The sequence below is a fragment of the Eschrichtius robustus genome, chromosome 3, assembly GCF_028021215.1.
Source record: "Eschrichtius robustus isolate mEscRob2 chromosome 3, mEscRob2.pri, whole genome shotgun sequence".
Classification (NCBI taxonomy): Eukaryota; Metazoa; Chordata; class Mammalia; order Artiodactyla; family Eschrichtiidae; genus Eschrichtius; species Eschrichtius robustus.
The window spans coordinates 137929033-137950178 of NC_090826.1; the positions used below are offsets into that span (position 1 = coordinate 137929033).

General features: G+C 34.7%; 1 protein-coding gene across 2 annotated transcripts in view; it reads left to right on the plus strand.

Moving 5' to 3' along the window:
- RALGPS2 (Ral GEF with PH domain and SH3 binding motif 2) overlaps positions 1-21146 on the plus strand; it is a 163083-nt gene that overhangs the window by 60816 nt on the left and 81121 nt on the right. For both annotated transcript variants that reach the window (XM_068541309.1, XM_068541310.1), the window contains exons 5-7: positions 1163-1246; positions 15775-15864; positions 19209-19301. In XM_068541309.1, coding sequence (XP_068397410.1) covers positions 1163-1246; positions 15775-15864; positions 19209-19301 — 267 coding nt within the window. The remainder of the gene's footprint in view (positions 1-1162; positions 1247-15774; positions 15865-19208; positions 19302-21146) is intronic.

The following is a 21146-nucleotide window of genomic DNA, read 5'->3' on the forward strand; positions in this document are numbered from 1 at the left end:
AAATTTCTTGTATTATATTTTCATGTCCAAAAGTTTTATTTTGTTCTCTGAATATTTCTTATTTGTATCCTTCTATTTTTGCCATTTAATGGGAGAAATATCTGTCTGAAAGTAATAATTATATGGTTTTGTCCTTTTCTTTTCTCAGTTTTCTTTTGTTCTCTGCCCTAACTTGATTTCTTCAGAGGTTTTCCTTTTTTCCTATGGATTCTGTCTCTTTCTGGTGGTGGTGGTTGTATTATAGCAGGGTTCTTAACCTATTTTGAACCTTGAACCCTTTTGGCAAACTGAAGCTTCTGGAACTGAACACTTCTTTAATATCAAAGGAAATCAGTCCTAATAAGATACACTTATTAAAATATTTTTAAAAACTGTTCTATGGCAATATATGTGCCTCTTTATTAACATATTAAGTAAGATCTATAGGTGATGAGATTACAACTTCAAAGTAGTGATGAAGGTAAATGATATTTTTGAGATATCTGTACCAATTGTAATGTGATATGAAAATATCTGTGATTTTTATTAGTGACAAAGTCACATGTATTGCCAATTCTTCTATAATTTGTAGCCTACATGTATAATTAAAAGGAACGTCATTTCAATTAGAGGTTAGTGTAAAACAAAAATTTAATTTTTTTTTTATTACATCCAAGTTCTTGTGCCCTTTGAATTCTATTGATAGACCCTGTGGGGGATCAAACACCCCTTTATTAGAGGTTTCTTCAAATACCTGGGGTCGTTGGCTGTCAGCTCAAAGATTGAGGTACTAGAAAGCTGATTGGAAGCTCTGAATGAATGACTGGGGCTTGACAACTAGTGGGCTTCACTCTATGTTGTGGGATGCTCAGCTTTCATTGTTTGTAGATAGATTTTTTCCTCTTGGGATTCAAACCTCTTCAAAGAAGAACCCATCATTCTGCATATGGAGTATAAGTCTAATTATCTGTGTTCACATAGACAAGTAATTTTGCCCTCTTATGTTCTAATCAAATTTCCTTTTGTGTTTTAACTGAATGGTTATGCTATTAAATGTGTTCATATTAAATAAAACAGTTCTGGGAAAGTACACAACTGACTTTAATGCTTTGAAACCATTAATGCAACAGGAAAACTGGACTATTTCATGAATTTATATTTAATTTTCAACTTAATTTTTCAGGAGCTTTCAAGTTGTGGATGGAATAAAAAAGAAAAATACAGTTCTGCACCAAATGCAGTTGCCTTTACAAGAAGATTTAATCATGTGAGTTGCTTATAAAATTTTGATATTTAGTTTCTGAAATTCAATTCCTCAGATTATAATTTTTCATTAAGAAATAGTTTTAAGTTTTTACATCAATTCTAGAGCATTTTCAGCCAATATCTCTTCAAATATTGTCTCTCTGCATGATCTCTGTTTTTTTCCTTCTGTAATTCCTATTGGAAATTTACTGGAACTTGACATTCTTTCCTACTTGTATCTTAACCTTTCATATTTCATCTATCCCTTTGTCCTCTGTTCTGCATGATCTCCTCAGATCTATATTTCAGTTCACTAATTCTTTTCAGATGTGTCAAATCTGTTTCAAATCTGTGTGCTTTTACACTAGTGTCATTTTTTTTCTTATTTTTAAAATTTCTTAAATCATTTTCAACTTTTTATTTTATAATTTCTGTTATTATCCAAAGTCCTTGGAGTACTAATTCTCTGTATCTGCTGATCCTTACTCAAAATGGTTTGTTTTCTTATGCATTTTGTAATTTTGAATTGAGAGCTCATGTTTATTTAAGCTTTAGCTGTGGGAATTTTGCTGCTGCCTAGATTGAGGGTGTATACTGTCGAAGAGGCATTTTGTTTGCTTTTGCCAATACCAACGGCTATTACAGAACTAGGACTATTTTTTTATGTTATATGTTTTGGTTGGGGAACATCTGTACTTCTCTGTACTGAAAGTTTAAGCTCCAAATCCAATTAAGGGCAAGTTACAAATTCTTGTGAAAGACTTAATTTTCTCCTTCTTCTGTATCATCTCCCTCTGTCAGTAGGTGAATTGTTTAGTCTACTTTTTCACCAAAATTGTAGCCCTTTGAAGATCCCTTAGATAGGAACAGACAGGGGACAGACAGTAGAGGTGTGAGGCCTTATATTATGACTTTGAAGGAGTATTAAATCCCAAGTCCCTATGCTCTTGAGAGGAAATCTTCCAAAGGCAGCTGTAGTCCCTATGCTCTTGAGAGGAAATCTTCCAAAGGCAGCTGTAGTACCCTTTCCTTTTTTGCCTTTATTTCCTTTGTTTTTGACCTCTAGTGAAATCTTTTCTTTTCCTTTCAAGTTAGTTATACACTTTTTAAAAAATGGTTGGGGTTTAAAAATGGGGTTTATAGCAAATAGTTTCTCAAGTTATTTGGTTCACTGTATTACCCAAAATGGAAATGAGTTAAAGTTTTTTTTAAATTAGATTAAACCATTATTAAGGGGCCTAGACAAACATGTCTTATACTGAATTCCTTATTTAAGCTATTTAGCAGTTCTAAAATTTTTCTGAGGTGGTCAGAATTTATCATCACAGTAAAACTTTTTTTCTTCGCCATACAAAAACATTGTGACAGTACCCATAAATTTGACTTTAGATTTTTAAGCACTCATATTATTCTTTTTTTTTCATATTATTCTTAAGTAAGCCAAAAGGTTGTTAGAGTCAAATACGTCACAGTGTACCAAAAGCTCTTATGCTTAATCAAGATTACAGTTGATCTATAATAAGCTCCATTACTTAGTTATTCCATTACTGTTATTTTCTCCTAGGAGGGTGTTAGGAAATCTGAAGGTAGCAAATTACAAGGAAGTTACAGAGAGTCTTTTATTTTTAAAATGAGTTTCTTGTAGATAGCATATAGTTGGGTCTTCCTTTTTTTTGGTCTGGTCTGACAATCTCTGCTTTTCAATTTAGACCTAGAAAAAAATGCAAAGAGAGTTTCTGTATATCCCTAACCTCCCCTAATCTTAACATCTTAGGTAAGTATAATATAGTTATCAGAGGCTAGAAATTAACATGGGTACAATAAATACCATTAACTACACTAAGGGCCCTATTCAACTTTCTTCAGTATTCCCACCAATATCCTTTTTGTTGTTCCAAGGTACCATTATGGATCCCACATTGCATTTAGTTGTCACTAATTCCAACAAAAGAGTTATTTTGGAGTCTGTTTCTTTTTAATGCTTTTTCTCTTAACAGTCAACTTTGAATCTGTTTCTTTGTGTGTCTGGTAATTTTTTCAATCGTATTGTCATCATTATGGATAATATGTTATAGAGATTCTGGATTTTGTTGTCTTCTTTTGAAAAGTATTGATTTTTATTTTATCAGGCAGTTAACTTGGCTGGACTCAAAGTCTAAGTTCTGTCTCTCCTTGGAGAACATATTTCTCCTTGGAGAAGTCTTTCCAGATTTTATCTTCATTTGGGCTTCTTAGAGTTTACCCTGCACGTGCACAGTTGCATGGTCAGCCAGAGATTTGGATGGAGTTTTTATATAGATTTGGGGGATTTTTCTTGCCTTTCCAGAATTTCCCCCCTCACTTTCTAGCCAATTGTCCTCTGACTTTTTTTTTTTTTTTAACGCCATTCCTTACGTGCTCCCCCCAACTTTTTTTTTTTTTAATTTTTTAATTTTATTTATTTATTTAGTTTTGTCTGTGTTGGGTCTTCGTTTCTGTACGAGGACTTTCTCTAGTTGCGGCGAGCGGGGGCCACTCTTCATCGCGGTGCGCGTGCCTTTCACTATCGCGGCCTCTCTTGTTGCGGAGTACAGGCTCCAGACGCGCAGGCTCAGTAATTGTGGCTCACGGGCCTAGTTGCTCCGCGGCATGTGGGATCTTCCCAGACCAGGGCTTGAACCCGTGTCCCCTGCATTGGCAGGGGGATTCTCAACCATTGCGCCACCAGGGAAGCCCTGTCCTCTGACTTTTGAAGCCATTAAGACTGTGGCCTTCTGCTTGAGTTTCTGGTGCTCCACATTGTAACTGGTGAATGTCCTCAGACAATAAACTTTATAAGTGCAATTCTCACCCAGTGCATCTTACTTTTTCCAAAGATCTGTTCTCCAGTTTCTGCCTTCTTTTGGTTCCTCTCTTGTGCTTTTAATAGTTGTTTTTATAATTTGTAATTATAATCAGATGAGCATTTCCAAAGATACCTGCTTCTCCACATTACCAGAAATGGAACTCTCCCCCATCCTTTTAAAACTATGCTTTTTTATTGATTATTGAAACAGTAACATACATTGCAGGGAAACTGAAACAAGGTAGAAATTTATAAAAAGGTGGGGGGAAAAATCACCCTGAGGTGACTGTTGTAAACATTTTTAGTATATATTCTTCCATTCTTTATTTTTTTACTACTCTAATAGAAATAATGCTGTACATGTAATTTACAGTCCTATTGTCTTAACATACCATGAAATGTTACTGTATCATAAAATCATTTTGTAAACATTTTAAGTATCTGTATAATCTCCTATGACTTGACTCTATCATAATTTTAATAATCACTCTATTTTGGCTATTTCTCTAATAACTTGTATTCATGCCTTCTGGCCAGTGGCTTCCTGATTTTTTTTTAATTGGGGGAAGGGTTGTCTAAGTTTCTTTTAAATGTTACCTTTCGATAATTGGAAATTTGACTAATAATTGAAAATTAATGTTTTTAGGAATGATAATGATTTTAGGTTATGTTTATAAAAAGACTCCTTTTAGAAAATATTTATACATGCAATTATATATTGTCCATGATTTGCTTCACAGTATTAATGGGGCACTTGAGGGCAGGGTGAGGGTGGAGGTGAGAAAGCTTGGCCATAACTTGGTTGTTGAAGCTGGTTGATGTGTACTGGGGACTTCATTATTATCATCTGTTTAGTTCAGTATACATTTGAAGATTTCCATGATAAAAAATTAAGAAACTATCTTTAAAGCTTAACATATGTTTGGCTGCAAATAAAAGGTTTTCATAATGCTTTTATATGATTATAAAACCCTGAATAAAGCAACTAGAGTTAAAAATAGCCTATGAATAAAATTTTTCCAGGATTTACTTTTTAATGAAATATTTGATATATTTTTAAGAATGTGTTAAATGTTTGTTTGAATCTTATGAAATTGCCAATGTTTGACCATTTTTAGCCTACAAAACTGGCAAGTTCATATGGTTAATCTATTATGTATTAGGAAATACTCTGATAAACAACTGTGAATTCACCACCTAAACTAAGAAATAGAATATTACCAAAACTGTTGAAGTATTTTACATATTATTTGTTCTATCCTCACTTAAGGGGTAACCATTATCTAAAAATTTTTATTTTCTTCTTTCTTTTGTATTTTTTTAAACTTGATTTAAAAAAATTTTAACTCATCTCATAATTCCCATGTATATAGATCTACCAGAAATATTTGTACCCCTAAACAGCAAGTTGTATATCTTGCTTGTTTTTCATCTTTGAAAAATATATCATCAGACTATATGTAGTCTTCTGTGGTTGCCTTTTTTCACTTGTGTGTTTCTCTGCTGTATCCATGGTCATGTATGTAGCTCTCGTTCATTGTTTTTTCAGTGCTGTCTTCTAGCATTTCATTGCATGAATGTATCAGAAAGAATTTATTATTCTTTTGAGGATAGACATGAGATGTGTCTCCTAATTTTTTGCTGTTACGAAGTATGTTGCTATGAATATTCTAAGAGTCTTTTTGGTGCCCATGTGCAGTAGTTTCTTAGGCAGGGGCTTTCAAACTTTTTGACTGTGACCCACAACTAGATAAAATATTTTACATTGCAACCCAATACAGAAATTAAAGTTTTCTGAAATAATATTTACTTGTATTAGATGATATGTACTTTGATCTTTTTCTGTTAAATAAAAAAAGCAGTTGAAAAACATTGCTGCTTAGACTTACTAAACTGATATCATAAAATGGGTGAAAAACACTGTGATTTGTTTGAAAAAATATGTGCCTAGATGTAAAATTTGTGTCATAAAGAGTATATCCATGTTTAACTACACAAGACAGTGTCTAATTTTTTTCAAAATGATTGTACCAAATTTGCATTGAGCTTTCATTACTGCATATCCCTGTCAACATTTGTTATCATCAAACTTTGCAATCTGGTATAAAATGACTTCAACTTTCATTTTCATTCAATTAAATATTTATTAAGCTCCTACTATGTCCTGGGCATTGGTCTTGATGTTTGGGATATATTAGTGAATAAGAAAAACAGAGATCACTCTCTTCGTGTACCTTTTCATTCTAGTTCTTCCTAATTTTAATTTCACATATTTCTTTTTTCATTTTCAGAAGTTCTATCATTTTCAGATCTCTCTGGTCATTTGTATTCTTCTCTTATTTCTTACTTTAAACCACTTATTGTAAAATAAAACATGGATTAAAAAAAAAAACCCACAAAACAAATATATGGTTTAATGAAGTTTTGCTAACTACCCTAGAAACCCCTCCAAGTGCCTCATCTCAGTCCACACCCTTTCTTCTTCCAGCAATACCCACTGTCTTGGCTTTCATAGTACCAACTGTCTGGTGTTTGTAGTTTTATCACATAAATGTGATCGCTAGTTTAGCCTTGCCAGTTTTTTTAATTTGTTAAATGTTTACCACTATTTTTTTTTTGAATTTTTGAATTTTATTTAATTTATTTTTTTATATAGCAGGTTCTTATTAGTCATCAATTTTATACACATCAGTGTATACAGGTCAATCCCAATCACCCAATTCAGCACACCACCATCCCCACACCTCCATGGCTTTCCCCCCTTGGTGTCCATACATTTGTTCTCCACATCTGTGTCTCAACTTCTGCCCTGCAGACCGGTTCATCTGTATGATTTTTCTATGTTTCACATACATGCGTTAATATACGATATTTGTTTTTCTCTTTCTGACTTACTTCACTCTGTATGACAGTCTCTAGATCCATCCACGTCTCAACAAATGAATCAATTTCGTTCCTTTTTATGGCTGAGTAATAATCCATTGTATATATGTACCACAACTTCTTTATCCATTCATCTGTCGATGGGCATTTAGGTTGATTCCATGATGTGGCTATTGTAAATAGTGCTGCAATGAACATTGGGGTGCATGTGTCTTCATGAATTATGGTTTTCTCTGGATATATGCCCAGTAGTAGGATTGCTGGATCATATGGTAACTCTATTTTAGTTTTTTAGGGAAACTCCATATTGTTCTCCATAGTGGCTGTATCAACTTACATTCCCACCAACAGTGCAAGAGGGTTCCCTTTTCTCCACACCCTCTCCAGCATTTGTTGTTTGTAGATTTTCTGATGATGCCCTTTCTAACTGGTGTGAGGTGATACCTCTTTGTAGTTTTGATGTGCATTCCTCTAATAATTAGTGATGTTGAGCAGCTTTTCATGTGCTTCTTGGCCATCTGTATGTCTTCTTTGGAGAAATGTCTATTTAGGTCTTCTGCCCATTTTTGGATTGGGTTGTTTGTTTCTTTAATATTGAGCTACATGAGCTGTTTATATGTTTTGGAGATTGATCCTTTGTCCGTTGCTTCATTTGCAAATATTTTCTCCCATTCTGAGGGTTGCCTTTTCATCTTGTTTATGGTTTCCTTTGCTGTGCAAAAGCTTTGAAGTTTCATTAGGTCCCATTTGTTTATTTTTGTTTTTATTTCCATTACTCTAGGGGGTGGATCAAAAAAGATCTTGCTGTGATTTATGTCAAAGAGTGTTCTTCCTGTGTTTTCCTCTAAGAGTTTTATAGTGTCCGGTCTTACATTTAGGTCTTGAATCCATTTTGAGTTTATTTTTGTGTATGGTGTTAGGGAGTGTTCTAATTTCATTCTTTTACATGTAGCTGTCCAGTTTTCCCAGCACCACTTATTGAAGAGACTGTCTTTTCTCCATTGTATATCCTTGCCTCCTTTGTCATGGATTAGTTGACCATAGGTGCGTGGGTTTATCTCTGGGCTTTCTATCCTGTTCCCTTGATCTATGTTTCTGTTTTTGTGCCAGTACCATATTGTCTTGATTACTGTAGCTTTGCAGTATAGTCTGAAGTCAGGGAGTCTGATTCCTCCAGCTCCATTTTTTTCCCTCAAGACTGCATTGGCTATTTGGGGTCTTTTGAGTCTCCATACAAATTTTAAGATTTTTTGTTCTGGTTCCGTAAAAAATGCCATTGGTAATTTGATAGGGATTGTATTGAATCTGTAGATTGCTTTGGGTAGTATAGTCATTTTCACAATATTGATTCTTCCAATCCAAGAATATGGTATATCTCTCCATCTGTTGGTATCATCTTTAATTTTTTTCATCAGTGTCTTATAGTTTTCTGCATACAGGTCTTTTGTCTCCTTAGGTAGGTTTATTCCTAGGTGTTTTATTCTTTTTGTTGCAGTGGTAAATGGGAGTGTTTCCTTAATTTCTCTTTCAGATTTTTCATCATTAGTGTATAGGAATGCAAGAGATTTCTGTGCATTAATTTTGTATCCTGCAACTTTACCAAATTCATTGATTAGCTCTGGTAGTTTTCTGGTGGCATTTTTAGGATTCTCTATGTATAGTATCATATCATCTGCAAACAGTGACAGTTTTTCTCTTCTTTTCCAATTTGTATTCCTTTTATTTCTTTTTCTTCTCTGATTGCCATGGCTAGGACTTCCAAAACTATGCTGAATAATAGTGGTGAGAATGGACATCCTTGTCTTGTTCCTGATCTTAGAGGAAATGCTTTCAGTTTCTCACCATTGAGAATGATGTTTGCTGTGGGTTTGTCATACATGGCCTTTATTATGTTGAGGTAGGTTCCCTCTATGCCCACCTTCTGGAGCGTTTTTATCATAAATGGGTGTTGAATTTTGTGCATCTATTTTCTGCATCTGTTGAGATGATCATATGGTTTTTATTCTTCAATTTGTTAATATGGTGTATCACATTGATTGATTTGCATATATTGAAGAATCCTTGCATTCCTGGGATAAATCCCACTTGATCATGGTGTATGATCCTTTTAATGTGTTGTTGGATTCTGTTTGCTAGTATTTTGTTGAGGATTTTTGCATCTATGTTCATCAGTGATATTGGTCTGTAATTTTCTTTTTTTGTAGTATCTTTGGTTTTGGTATCAGGGTGATGGTGGCCTCATAGAATGAGTTTGGGAGTGTTCCTTCCTCTGCAGTTTTTTGGAAGAGTTTGAGAAGGATGGGTGTTAGCCCTTCTCTAAATGTTTGATAGAATTCACCTGTGAAGCCATCTGGTCCTGGACTTTTGTTTGTTGGAAGATTTTTAATCACAGTTTCAATTTCATTACTTGTGATTGGTCTGTTCATATTTTCTGTTTCTTCCTGGTTCAGTCTTGGAAGGTTATACCTTTCTTAGATTTTGTCCATTTCTTCCAGGTTGTCCATTTTGTTGGCATAGAGTTGCTTGTAGTAGTCTCTTAGGATGCTTTGTATTTCTGCGGTGTCTGTTGTAACTTCTCCTTTTTCATTTCTAATTTTATTGATTTGAGTCCTCTCCCTCTTTTTCTTGATGAGTCTGGCTAATGGTTTATCCATTTTGTTTATCTTCTCAAAGAACCAGCTTTTAGTTTTATTGATCTCTGCTATTGTTTTCTTTGTTTCTGTTCCATTTATTTCTGCTCTGATCTTTATGATTTCTTTCCTTCTGCTAACTTTGGGTTTTGTTTGTTCTTCTTTCTCTAGTTCTTTTAGGTGTAAGGTTAGATTGTTTACTTGAGATTTTCCTTGTTTCTTGAGGTAGGCTTGTATAGCTATAAACTTCCCTCTTAGAACTGCTTTTGCTGCATCCCTTAGGTTTTGGATCATCGTGTTTTCATTGTCATTTGTCTCTAGGTATTTTTTGATTTCCTCTTTGATTTCTTCAGTGATCTCTTGGTTATTTGGTAACATATTGGTTAGCCTCCATGTGTTTCTGTTTTTTACATTTTTTTCCCTGTAATTCATTTCTAATCTCATAGCGTTGTGGTCAGAAAAGATGCTTGATATGATTTCAGTTTTCTGAAATTTACTGAGGCTTGATTTGTGACCCAAGATGTGATCTATCCTGGAGAATGTTCCATGCGCACTTGAGAAGAAAGTGTAATCTGCTGTTTTTGGACGGAATGTCCTATAAATATCAATTAAATCTATGTGCTCTATTGTGTCATTTAAAGCTTCTGTTTCCTTATTTATTTTCATTTTGGATGATCTGTCCATTGGTGTCAGTGAGGTGTTAAAGTCCCCCACTATTATTGTGTTACTGTCGATTTCCTCTTTTATAGCTGTTAGCAGTTGCCTTATGTATTGAGGTGCTCCTATGTTGGGTGCATATATATTTATAATTTTTATATCTTCTTCTTGGATTGATCCCTTGATCATTATGTAGTGTCCTTCCTTGTCTCTTGTAACATTCTTTATTTTAAAGTCTATTTTATCTGATATGAGTACTGCTACTCCAGCTTTCTTTTGATTTCCATTTGCATGGAATATCTTTTTCCATCCCCTCACTTTCAGTCTGTCTGTGTCCCTAGGTCTGAAGTAGGTCTCTTGTAGACAGCATATATATGGGTCTTGTTTTTGTAGCCATTCAGCAAGCCTGTGTCTTTTGGTTGAAGCATTTAATCCATTCGCGTTTAAGGTAATTATCGATGTGTATGTTCCTATGACCATTTTCTTAATTGTTTTGGGTTTGTTTTTGTAGGTCCTTTTCTTCTCCTGTGTTTCCCACTTAGAGAAGTTCGTTTAGCATTTGTTGTAGAGCTGGTTTGGAGGTGCTGAATTCTCTTAGCTTTTGCTTGTCTGTAAAGCTTTTGATTTCTCCATCGAATCTGAATGAGATCCTTGCCGGGTAGAGTAATCTTGGTTCTAGGTTCTTCTCTTTCATCACTTTAAGTATATCATGCCATTCCCTTCTGGCTTGTAGAGTTTCTGCTGAGAAATCAGCTGTTAACCTTATGGGAGTTCCCTTGTATGTTATTTGTCATTTTTCCCTTGGTGCTTCCAATAATTTTTCTTTGTCTTTAATTTTTGCCAATTTGATTACTATGTGTCTCGGCGTGTTTCTCCTTGGGTTTATCCTGTACGGGACTCGCTGTGCTTCCTGGACTTGGGTGGCTATTTCCTTTCCCATGTTAGGGAAGTTTTTGACTATAATCTCTTCAAATATTTTCTCGGGTCCTTTCTCTCTCTCTCTTCTCCTTCTGGGACCCCTATAATGCGAATGTTGTTGCGTTTAATGTTGTCCCAGAGGTCTCTTAGGCTGTCTTCATTTCTTTTCATTCTTTTTTCTTTATTCTGTTCCACAGCAGTGAATTCCACCATTCTGTCTTCCAGATCACTTATCCGTTCTTCTGCCTCAGTTATTCTGCTATTGATTCCTTCTAGTGTAGTTTTCATTTCAGTTATTGTATTGTTCATCTCTGTTTGTTTGTTCTTTAATTCTTCTAGATCTTTGTTAAACATTTCTTGCATCTTCTCAATCTTTGCCTCCATTCTTTTTCTGAGGTCCTGGATCATCTTCACTATCATTATTCTGAATTCTTTTTCTGGAAGGTTGCCTATCTCCACTTCGTTTAGTTGTTTTTCTGGGGTTTTATCTCGTTCCTTCATCTGGTACATAGCCCTCTGCCTTTTTATCTTGTCTATCTTTCTGTGAATGTGGTTTTTGTTCCACAGGCTGCAGGAGTGTAGTTCTTCTTGCTTCTGCTGTCTGCCCTCTGGTGGATGAGGCCATCTAAGAGGCTTGTGTAAGCTTCCTGATGGGAGGGACTGGTGGTGCGTAGAGCCTGGTGTTGCTCTGGTGGGCACAGCTCAGTAAAACTTTAATAGCTTGTCTGCTGATGGGTGGGTCTGAGTTCCCTCCCTGTTGGTTGTTTGGCCTGAGGCCACCCAACACTGGAGCCTACCTGGGCTCTTTAGTGGGGCTAATGACAGACTCTGGGAGGGCTCACACCAAGGAGTACTTCCCAGAACTTCTGCTGCCAGTGTCCTTGTCCCCACGGTGAGCCACAGCCACCCCCCGCCTCTGCAGGAGACCCTCCAACACTAGCAGGTAGGTCTGGTTCAGTCTCCCCCGGGGTCACTGCTCCTTCCCCTGGGTCCCAGTGCGCACACTACTTTGTGTGTGCCCTCCAAGAGTGGAGTCTCTGTTTCCCCCAGTCCTGTCGAAGTCCTGGAGTCAAATCCCACTAAGCTTCAAAGTCTGATTCTCTAGGAATTCATCCTCCCGTTGCCGGACCCCAGGTTGGGAAGCCTGACGTGGGGCTCAGAACCTTCACTCCAGTGGGTGGACTTCTGTGGTATAAGTGTTCTCCAGTCTGTGAGTCACCCACCCAGCAGTTATGAGATTTGATTTTACTGTGATTGTGCCCCTCCTACCATCTCATTTTGGCTTCTCCTTTGTCTTTGGACATGGGGTATCTTTTTTGGTGAGTTCCAGTGTCTTCCTGTCAATGATTGTCCAGCAGCTAGTTGTGGTTCTGGTGTTCTCTCAAGAGGGAGTGAGAGCACATCCTTCTACTCCACCATCTTGGTTCCTCTCTCCACCACTTTTTAATTTACACTTTCTCCCTTTATCCATTTCCTTACTATTTACCCGTGGAGGAACCTCTAGAGTCTCCCACAGTCTAGACTGCATTCAGTGCAGTTTAATATGTTCTATGTTTTCTAGAAATTAGCTGCTGGTTCCAAAGGTTCAGTTGGGTTCAGTGCCTTTGGCAAGAGTCTGGGTTGTGTTGGGTTTTTTCATCAGGTCTTTTTTGTGATGTTAGCAGTTGTCTAGATCCATTATTTGAGGTTGTTAAAAGGTGAATTCTCATTTCATTCTTTTTTATTTATTAGTGAGAATGCTTTTATAAAGAGACATTTTTCCCTCATCTAGTATTTGCATACCCAGAGGTCCATTTCCTATAGACAAGGAAGGATAAATATTTGATTTTTTTCTCTTTATTTAGCAGTTCTGAAGATAATGAATTGGTGTTATCATTTAACAAAGACCAAATAGTTTATTTTAATTTTATTTTGAACTCATAAATGTAAACAAAGATGATGTGTTTCAACCCATTGCAATTATTACCCTTATTGAAACTCACATTGTCCCATCTTTGGCCAATGGAAGTCTCTTCAGGTTGGCTTTCATGTCCCTTTTCATGACCCTAGTAATCTTGTAACAGTTTATTTGCTATTTGTATGCAAAGATGTTGCATGTTCATTTTGTCCATCACCTGCCCCCTGCCTGGAATCAACATTTCTTTAATAAACCTTGGTTTCTTATAGTGGGAAATGGACCTGGATGCTAAAAATGCTCATTGCTACTAGGGTGACCATAATTTCTAGGCCTTTTGAGCAGATATAGCTAGGATATCTATATATCATACACACACAACTATTTAAAGATAAAATATCTCATGAGTTCTTATTAATACTTCTAATTCAAATTCAGGACCAGAGTTTTACTTTACCTCTTCCATATTATACATGCATATCCTTTCTTCCATACCCACAATCTGGTTTTCAGGGAACACAGGGCATGATACAGTATCCTATGTGACTCATTTGCTTTAGCCTACATAACAAATAACAGTCTCAGAATAACAATACTAATACCAATAATATTCCTATAAAGAGGTAACTATATGTTTTGCAAATGTGTTTTTTATAATTGTATATATTGTCTGGGCATACAGGCATTATATAACATACTCTCCTTCTTTTAACCCTCATTACTCTTATTTCTGTGAGTAAGTGCATATTTAATGCTCACTACAATCCTCATGTTGATGTTTCTCTAGTCATTTGACTGTCTGAAGCTCGTTCTCCAGGAAATTACTTGGGAAGGGTTCATCGGAACAATAATTCTTGGGTTTTTACATGTTGACAAGTTTGCCTGTCCTTTGTATGAAATTTTCTTTCTTGATAATATTTGATATAGTACTCCATTTTTTTTTCTGGTAAAGTGTTGCTATTGAAAAGTCTGATGATAATTAAATTTTCTTTTCCCTAAAAATCACTTTCTCTTTTTGTCTCGGCCTAAAGATTTTTTTCCTTTAAGTCCAGTAATTTCATTAAGCTATGCCTCAGTGTTGATCATTCTGGGGCAGCGTTCTCAGGTGTGGTTGGCTTTAGCTGGGACTGTTAACTGGGGAGCACCTACACTTAGCCTTTCTGGCATGGTGCTCTCAGGGTAGTTGGACTTCTTACATGGTAGTTTAGGAATCCCAGAGAGAATGTTCCAGCAGTCAAGGCAGGGGCTACGTGTTCTTTTTTGACCTTACCCTGGAAGCCAGCATCAGTTTTGTTAATTTTCTGTTTCTTGAAGCAGTCATGAGCTTGTCTAGGTTCAATGAGAGCTGACATACACCCCAACTTTCAATGTGAGGAGTGACAAAGAATTTGTGGTCATGTTTTTAATTTTATTTTCATTTATTTATTTTTTTTAATTAAAAAAATTTTTATTGACGTATAGCTGATTTACAATGCTGTGTTAGTTTCAGGGGTACAGCAAAGTGAATCTGTTACACAAATACATATATCCGCTCTTTTTTAGATTCTTTTCCCATATAGAGTGGCCATGTTTTTAAATTACCGTAGTATTTGTCTTAAAATTTGACATAAAATTTAATTAAGTCAATGATCATGCAGTTTAGATTGAATCGTAATTAATATTTGCTAAGGTTGTTAAAATATCTAAAGTATAACTTTAGATATACTGTAGAAGTAAACTTTATTAGAATCAGGAATAATTATTGCCATTAGTAGCTCAAGTATAGTAACAAATATAAAGATGGCTTGGTAAAATATATACATTTTACATTTACACATTTGTTTAGAGATGAAAGTTGCAAGTAAAATCTAAAATATTTCTCACTAAGAAAAGGTGACAAAATATCAGGCAGTGGCTTTATCCTTTGCACTAAGATTTCTAACTGCATCCTATTTTTAGGTTTGTATAATTTTGAACCAACTGATAGTGCTTTGATTTTGCTTTCATAGTACATGAATATGTTACATACATATTACTTTATATCATATGATAAGCCCACTATTTTCACCAGAGTAGAGCATTTTAGTAATGTTACAGATCTAGTCTGCCTTCTGATGAATGGTTTTTAATGTTTTTTAAAAGAAATCTTGAAAATGGTTTCATTGAATTAGAAAACATTACATAATTTAAAAAATACAATCTTAATTTTAGAGTGACTTAGATATATCTTTCTTTATGATATTTTATATTTTATCTCATTTTATTCATACCAGAAAAACTGTACTTGAGATTCTTTACACTTATGATTCTACTCAATGTAAATAAAATGGCAGCATGGGATTACACAGCCACAGTAAAACATACTATAGCATGTTTTACAATGTCTGATCTTAGAGCTTATCTAATTCTGCCGAAGTGTTTCAAAATACAGCAAAAAACACTTTTATATAGTGTTCATGTTGCATCACTCTGGTTTTATTGCATTCTCTTTTCCTTCAAAATTTGTATTAGCTTTTACAAATTAAAAATTGTAGTAGTGATGTTTTTATGTGTGTGTACACACATATATACATATCTGTATCTGTCTGTGTACATATGAAGTGTATGCAACATCTGAAGATTGGTTATGTCCTGGTGGTGAATCAAGGGAAAGAGAAAGTATTGTTTTTAAACAGCTATCTATTTCTCAAATAGCTCTTGTCATTAATTTGATCCTAGTAAGTAAAGAATATTGCTATTCAACTGTCTTTAATTTTTATTTGCAGGTAAGCTTTTGGGTTGTTAGAGAGATTCTTCATGCTCAAACATTAAAAATTAGAGCAGAAGTTTTGAGCCACTATATTAAAACTGCTAAGGTAAGACAAACTTGTGTTTCTATTTTTGAGTTTAATCATTTAGCAATGCTTGTAAGTAAATGTTTGCCTGTGACACTATTTATCGACACTAGAAAATAAGGCCTACTGACTAATATAAGTCCGTTTTTTAAATTGAATGCCTGTTTCCATTGCCTTTTCTTTTATTCCTCCTGTCTTCCTTCCCTTTCTTTTATACTTTTCCTCCCTCTCTCAGAGAAGCTGAATTACATAATATTTGACTGGGCAGAGGTCAGATTATGATGAAGTTTAATATTTATAAAATATTTGTCTATTCTGCTGGTGATTGAAAAAGCCTTATAGGATTAAGTAGAAAAATACGTATCAATTATTTGCCTTTGAAATAGATCACTCTGCCAACCATATGGAGAATGATAAGACTTTATTTTTTTTTAAATAGTATAAATGAGGATGTTAACCAAATACCTTAATTGAGCAGCATAGATAATAGATGCAGCAAGAGAAATAGAACATGGATTTCAAGGATAGTCAAAATTTAGAGAGGAGGATGGAATAGGACATTCAAGATTTTATTAAAATTTGTAACAACTCCAAATTTATGTTAACTAAAAAGAGGTATAATTGTAACCACAGCCCTCATTATTCTTATAATAAATGCATAACTCATCTCACCTGTGAATGAAGATGGAATAAAATAAGGATATCATTTTTACAATTGTAAATTATTGTAAAAATGTAATAATTGTAAGTCATAACTCTTCCATATTTCCCTTGAGCACCTGGGAACAATTGTATTCTAACATTCTATGGCACTAGGTGGCAGAGCTAGCCTTCTGAAAATTTGATATTTTGCAGAAGTGTCATAAAATTTTTAAAAACATTCTTTGTGATATGTTAGATAAATATTGGGTTTTAGCTAATAGAAGTCCATGACTTTTCTCCATAGATCCTGAATTTGCATTATTGTTTTCTGGTATTTTTGTTAGGTTTTTTTATGTACTTGTTGTATGTTCCACTCAAAACCACCAAATTTTGTCCATCAAACCTGCCATTATCCTCATCAAATAATCATTTAATTCCAATTCAGACTCGTAGACTTTGAGTTATTTTTGATAGTGTTTACTTTCATCTCAAGCCCTAAATTCATAATTTATTTGTCTCATTTCTGTCTCTTAAACCCCTCTAGTCAGACTCGCCTTCTGCATTCAGTTTGTTATAAAACTGGCAGGTCTTTCTCTTCTTTTAGTAGGTTGTTTCAGTTAGGGTTCTGTAGAGACAGAAAAAAAAAAATACATATATATATGTATATAATGTATAAAAAGATTTAAGAAATTATCTCGTGTGATTAGGTGGGGGAAAACTGGCAAATCTGAAATCTGTAAGGCAGACAGCCCAGAAACTCGGGCAGGAGTTTCAAGATTTTTGCTCTTATAAATACCACTGCTTATAAAGCATTCATGTGTGAGTCTCTTGGTGCTCAACTGCAGGTTAAAGCCCTAGAAATACAGAGAGAAAAGACAAATTTATCTTCAAAGAAATGACAATTAGACCAGTAACTTTCATTGAATCTGATGAAAAATAACATTTTTTTGTGTGTTGGCTATTTAGGTTTTCTCTCCTGAAATGTCTGTTCAAGATCTTTGAACAATTTTCTATTATAGTATTGGTCTTTGATTTTCATAGCAGTTTTAAAAATATAATTCCAGATGCTAAAGTTCTTTGCTATATTCTTTGCATACATCTTCCTATTTGTGACTTGTCTTATAACTCTTTTCATGTTATCTTTTGATATAGATGCTCTTAATTTTAATAGTCAAATGTATTAGTCTTTAACTTTCATTTTCTGATTTAAGAATATCTCACTTAAAATATCTTACTCTCACCTCTGAGAGTATCAAAGATTTTCTCTTATATTATTCTTTAAAAGTTCTACAGCTTTGATTTTGGTATTTAATTCATCTGAAATTTTAGATATAATATGTATGAATTATGGATCCCAGTTCACATTTTTCCATATGAATAATCCTGTTGGCACCATTTTTTAAATCTTTTTTTAAAGTTCCCTTTATTTTGTCTGGAAGCATTTTTATGTCACCCTTGTTCTTGAAAAATGCTATTCCAGACTTAGTTTTTTTTTAATTTACTCGGGATTTCTTGAACTTACTAGCCCTGGGAATTAGTGTCTTTCAGTAATTTGAGAAAATAATCCACCATTATCTCTCATATTGTTTCTACCCCATTGTTTTTTATCATGTCCTTCTGAAGCTCCATTGAGATAAATGCTGGCCTTTTTTGCTCTTCCTTTGATGTCTCTTAATCTTTTATTTCACATTTTTTTAAAAGACCCTTTGGCTTTTGTGTTGCTTTCTAGATAATGCCTTCATTTTTAATCTTCATTTTATTTGAGGCCAATACCTGATGTTCTCCATTTGTGAATTCTTGTTTCCTTGTGTTTATCCTTTTCCTTTTCCTTTTTTTCTTTTACTTGAGTTCATATTTCTTGAAATTTTATGGGGGTTCTTTGAGACCTGAGTTAAGGTGGTATTAGTTAGGGTTCTTCAGAGGAATAGAACCCTTCACTTTTCCTTGGTTTTCATATTCAAAACAGGCCATTTTTGCCTTGGAGTCGCTTCATGGTGAGGAAAGTTTTTAAACGATAAGACCATTGAGATGTAAGCATCTGATAGTTTGAAGAAACCTGGGCCATTAGCAATAATTTGACAAAAATAGTAGATCTCTCGGTAAACGGGTGGAACCTAGCATTAGATGGGAGCCTTCTGCAGGGAGGCTGTAAAAAGCAAGGTCTGGTATTGGCAAGCAGGTGGATATCCCGACATGAACAAGGAACAAAGGATTTGAGGATTCAGCCAGGAGGAAGCAGGAAATTGAGGAGGGCTATGGAAAGCAGGTTTGAACCCAAGCCCTGGAATAATGGGGATCCTGAGTAGGACACCAGATCAGGATCCTGGGCATGGACTCTTCCTTTAAACTTGGATCATAAGGCAGAGGCTAGTAATATTTCAGTATAAGGAAGGAAACTGCTTACTAGAAATGAGGATGCATGGTCATACCAGGTAACCTTGATACTGAGCCATAATTTTGGTTTTCTTAATGTATTACACAACTAGAGGTAGATTTGTTCCCAGAGCTTGGAGGCAGTGCCAAGTTAGAATGTGGAAGTTCTATTGCGGGCCGAAATCAGCTTACTGTAAACATGGTGGATACCCCAAAGACATATCTCAGCAATGAGGGTAATAAGTACTAGAACACTACCAGTTGCCTAGATTATACTTGTTGTTAAAGTTGTCTTGTATTCATGCTGTTTATTTTTCATCTCTCCTCCCTGCTTTTCTTAAATCTTCCAGAAACTATACGAGCTGAATAACCTTCATGCACTTATGGCAGTGGTTTCTGGCTTACAGAGTGCCCCAATTTTCAGGTTGACTAAAACATGGGCGGTGAGTAATTTTCCTTAGTTAATGAAAGGTTAGACTTCCTGTTGGAAGTAAAGATGTGTTAGTTCCTTTTATAGTTCTTAGTAAGGTTAATATTATGAAAATAGATAAGGATTTTTGAAGTACTTTGTACTGTTCTTTGAAACCTACATATTTTTTTCTCTCTCCTTAAATAAGTATTTCACTAGGCTTGTTAGGTATTTTTTGGGTAAATTACAACTTGGTGCTTGGTTTCTGCTCTTTAGGAACTCATTTTTCTAGAACCTCTTTAAACATCTTTGACAACATAGCATTTCAAGCTTACTGATGGGAAAGTGTAAATGCAAAAAAAAAATTGTGTTAATCATGTAAAGATTATGCTTTTGGAAAATTTGAGGAAGATACACATTTTAAATTTCAAAAAAAAAAATTTACTGAGTCAGATTTCCATTATTTTTTAGTCAGTAAACTCTCAGGTTGTTTCCTTAGGAATAATGGAAAATCTGATAGTTAACATGAAAGTAGACAGTGTTTCTGCACATTGTGGTAGTATGCTAATCATATTTGGTTCTATTACTTTAACAAGGTCAGGGTGTGAATTTTTACTTCTGCAAATTTGTGTACTTTTACAGTTGATTAACCGGATACTGGCCTCAAGGTTTCTAGATATTTTTCATTTAGATTTTATATAACTGAAATTTTAGATTCAGTTAAATCTGTTCATATTTATACTGTTCTTTAATGTAAAAGAGGAATGATTTTGTTTACTACATTTTGTACAGAGGGTTAGTGTGTTCTTACTGTCCTGTAATAAAGACTTGACTGACTTTAAAACAATTTTTTACTTGATAAAATATAACTTTGTTTTTAATTAGCCTAGTGCTGTTTTCACTTTTCATAGTATCTAAAGAGACAGATGTTTCTCATGAAAATCAGGGTAGATTTCTATACTGGAAAAACATTAGCTTGGAAGAGTTTATGGTCCTCTTTATATTTTATTTGTATTTTAGAAACACCTGAGTGAACGGTTTTCCTACTCTAAAAATTATTTTTAATGATGACCTTATTTATTAAAATTTGAACTTAATGAGGGAATGGAAATGATTATAAATATACAGTTATGAATTCCATCTTTGAAGTTTTAGGGAAAAGAATTATACTCTGGTTTATATTGTGGTTTAGAAATGAGATACATTTCCCTCAAGTTAATTTTTATTTTCCTTGAAGTTATTTTCGTTGTCTCCCTCATGTATTGCATGGAAAATAATTTTGTTTAAATTTAGTAACAGCTCCATTATTAATCTGAATAAAATGTTTGGTGTTTATATTAAACTTTAAAACATTCCACTTTGTGCCAGGCACTGTCTAATTGCTTCACATGCATAGTGAATGATGTAGACGAAGTCCCATTCTTGTACAGCTAACATTCTACTGGGGAAAGATACGCTGTAAATAAATAAATGATATATCATAAATAGTGATAAATGCTCTGTAGAAAAGTAAAGCAGAGTAAATGAGGTATAAAATACTTCCGTGCTTTCCTTTCTGTGATGTGTGGTAAGAGTCTCTGATAAGTGACATTTGGGTAGAGACCTAGAGTAATTAAGAAAAACATTCATGTGCATATCTGAGAGAAGAGAATTCCAAACAAATAGCCAGTGCAAAGGGCCTGGCAATGTTCACAGAACAGCAGGGTGGTCAGTGTTGGCAGAGTGAAACAAGCTTAAGGAGTAGTTGATGACAGGAGCTGAGTTCAGAGAGGTGGCATCGAATCAGAGAATGGAGATGCAATTTACTGATATTCAGGGAGGTATAGAGAAGGAGTGTTGGGGGGGTTCTATTTTATACATATCAATTTTGAGTTGGCTG